The sequence below is a fragment of the Propithecus coquereli genome, unplaced genomic scaffold (genome assembly GCF_000956105.1).
Source record: "Propithecus coquereli isolate 6110/MARCELLA unplaced genomic scaffold, Pcoq_1.0 Scaffold138, whole genome shotgun sequence".
Lineage (NCBI taxonomy): Eukaryota > Metazoa > Chordata > Mammalia > Primates > Indriidae > Propithecus > Propithecus coquereli.
Genome location: NW_012138080.1, coordinates 5,929,976 through 5,933,210, shown reverse-complemented (window position 1 = coordinate 5,933,210; position 3,235 = coordinate 5,929,976). Strand labels below are relative to the sequence as shown.

At 31.3% G+C, this 3,235-nt stretch overlaps 1 protein-coding gene across 2 annotated transcripts in view; it reads left to right on the top strand.

Annotated features, from left to right (window-relative positions):
- VPS54 (vacuolar protein sorting 54 homolog (S. cerevisiae)) overlaps window positions 1-3,235 on the top strand; it is a 117,451-nt gene that overhangs the window by 82,079 nt on the left and 32,137 nt on the right. For both annotated transcript variants that reach the window (XM_012639208.1, XM_012639207.1), the window contains exons 14-15: window positions 631-812; window positions 1,203-1,315. In XM_012639208.1, coding sequence (XP_012494662.1) covers window positions 631-812; window positions 1,203-1,315 — 295 coding nt within the window. The remainder of the gene's footprint in view (window positions 1-630; window positions 813-1,202; window positions 1,316-3,235) is intronic.

Sequence of the window (3,235 nt, the reverse complement as noted above, 5' to 3'; positions counted from 1 at the left end):
CAAACAAATTTGTAATAAAATCAAACTCCAACATTGTGAAAATTTTATACTATAATCTGAATTTATTTGAGCTACTGTATTAGTTATAAAGGGATCAGAATCAAATTTAGACATCTTAAGCTTTTCATGTTCCATTTCTGGGTCTGAAGTGTTGGGAAATTTCATTAAAATGATATATTCATAGAGAAAGATTTTGTATCTTGTACTCTTGTTGAGCAAGTACTTTTGAATTCTGTAGTGCATGTATAAAATTATTACACTAAGATATTGTTTGCCTGAAAAATATCTATTCAACATATATTATCTGTGTGTCTACTATGTGCTTAGCCATTATTACTTTCCTTACAAGGTTTATTTTCTAGAGGATCTTGATAAAATAATTAACCATATGATAAAATACATATGTTCTAATATATATGTATTCATGGTATAATTCTAAATGCATATATGTTTATAATTAAATTTTGATAAATCATACTGAAGTGATAAAATAATGCTTTTAATGAATATAATTATGTATTATAAAATAATATACTTAACCGTTGTCAAACCAAGTTGGTTTTATAGCTCATCCATATTTGGTGTTATACTAATCTCTGTCATGATTTTTGTGTTGTCTTTAAAATTTAGGATGGTTTTCTTGAGAAGCTAAATTCCATGGAATTCATAACACTTTCTAGATTAATGGAAACATTCATTTTAGACACTGAACAGATCTGTGGAAGAAAAAGTATGTCATTACTTGGAGCACTTCAGAGCCAAGCTAATAAATTTGTAAATAGGTTTCACGAAGAGAGAAAAACCAAACTGAGGTATCATTACCTGTCCATTCTGTTCTTCAAATTTTTTTCCTTTGCTTTACAAAATTCTGTTATATTTAAAAGAGGAAATTTGATTGACTGGTTAGCCAAAATTCCCGATAAAATTTTTTTTTTATTGAAGACAGATTATGGAATTAAAATCACATTTTTTGGCTTTTCAAAGTGGGTTAGAATGTTTACTTCCATTAAAGTACTTATCAGGAAGATCCTCAATAGGTTGACTTCTTTTTTTCCACTCAAAGTTAAGTAAATGATGTTTCATCATTCTTTTTGGTTAGCATTTTAAAAATCTTATGTGCTCAGCTCTTCCTCCTTTTCTTTTCAACCAAGGAAGATGGTATTGAAATACTAAAGTTTACTTTCCTTTTTATTTTTGAATAGTCTTCTCTTAGACAATGAGCGCTGGAAGCAAGCTGATGTTCCTGCAGAATTTCAGGATCTTGTTGATTCTATATCAGATGGAAAGATTGCTTTACCCGAAAAAAAATTAGGAGGTATGTGTATTCATTCACACATTGTCTTTCAATTTTATATTTGTTTATTTTGTATGAATGCTTAATATTTCCTTAATTGACAATGCATATTGAAAAGCCTAAAACTAATACTCCCAGCTTAGTTAGTAAATAGTTAACAGAAAAAGTGTCTATGGAAATTTATAATAATAATTTCAAGTATTTATTGAGTGTTAATCATATACCAGACACTGGACCATGTGCTTTACATGCATTACTCTAGTTTATCATCACAACAACCTATGATGACGGTACAATTGTTACCTTGTGTAACAGTGAGGAGGCTTAAGGCTTAGAGGGGTTAAGTAATTTTGTATAAATGATGATCTGGGATTTGAAATCAGCTTTATATAATTTTATAGCTATATTCTTAACTATTATATTGTTTAGAGACATATATTCATTCAGTGAACACTAGTTGGCTTCTTTATGTCATATATTGAGACAGAGATAACAGTTATAATTCTGCTTTGAAGAAGCTAGATCTAATGAACAAAATCAAAAAATATATAAGCAATCACAAGTAATGTAGTTATATGATAGAGAAAACTGAAATGTTAAAGAACCATAAAAAAATAAAACTATGAAGGGGTGACTAAGGAAGAAATCCAGAAGAACATAGAAGTAAAAAGTTTCAATGAGAGAATTGTCCATTGGTATCAAATACTGATTGGGTTTCATTATGAAAGGGATGCAGTGGCTGGGGGTTATGTTTGTATATCAGTTAAAGTGGAGTCATCATGTGGTAATAATGTAAATTGATTTACAACACATCCTATAATACCAGATTTGATATTATGAAGTTCTTGAATATTTTTGATAGAGGAGACAGTTGCATTATTTCAAATTTTATGCATTTAATGAAAGTTTAATATTTCTATATAGAAGTATTTTTAAATGGTATACTTCACATTTGCATGAAATGCAACTACTCTATAAGAGAAAGACTGAGAAAATATAAATAGTGACCATTAGACACATAGATCATTTGCAATCTTAGTAATTCATTGGAGTGTTAGCAGTTCAGTGCTAAGTAACTGGGAAGGTGAGGATAGGTAGACAAATGTAGCCTACTTTTTCAACAATTTTCACTGTGAAGGAAAAGTGAGTGATGAAGTGGTAGCTAAAGAGATAACAGAAATTAGACATATTGAGGGTGATTTATGGGGTGGGGCACCTGATGTTGAATCCAGAGTTCAAGAGAAAAGCTACATCTTCTACCACTATGACAGGAGAGAGGGAGTTAAGGACAGGTGTAAAATAGATTTGTTCATACAGGGCGGAGAGAACTGAAGGAAATAAGCAAATTTCTGTTGTGATCATTTTTAACAGGTAACAGTGTTGGTTGGTGGTTAAATTTTTAAATTGGTTATATGGTATTAGCAAAACAAAAGCATTGAAGTAGCAAAAGATGAAGGAAAAATAAAACACCGACTATTCTAAATCACCAGTTTAAAATTTTAAGATATTACACATCTATTCTTTCAAGCTATATTTGATTGACTTCCCATTATGTGAGGTGCTGTGCTAGGTAACTAGGACATATTTTCTGTCCCTGAGCAGCTAATGTTCTTTTGTATAATGCCATTGTTTTACAAACAATGATTTTTGAATTAAAATCATAAATGTAGAATAATTAACTGTTAACTATTTTTTCTGCAAAGTGGACTATTCACGTTTACTTCTTCTTAGAAGGATACTGATAGTAGGAGATATCTCTTACATACCTTGCTTCTCTGTTGCCTGGGCTAGAATGCAGTGGAGTCATCGTAACTCACTGCAACCTCAAACTCCTGGGCTTAAGTGACCCTGCCTCAGCCTCCCTAGTAGCTGGGACTACACAGGTGCTAGTGCCACCACTCCTGACTAATTCAGTCTCTCTCTCTCTCTCTCTCTCTCTCT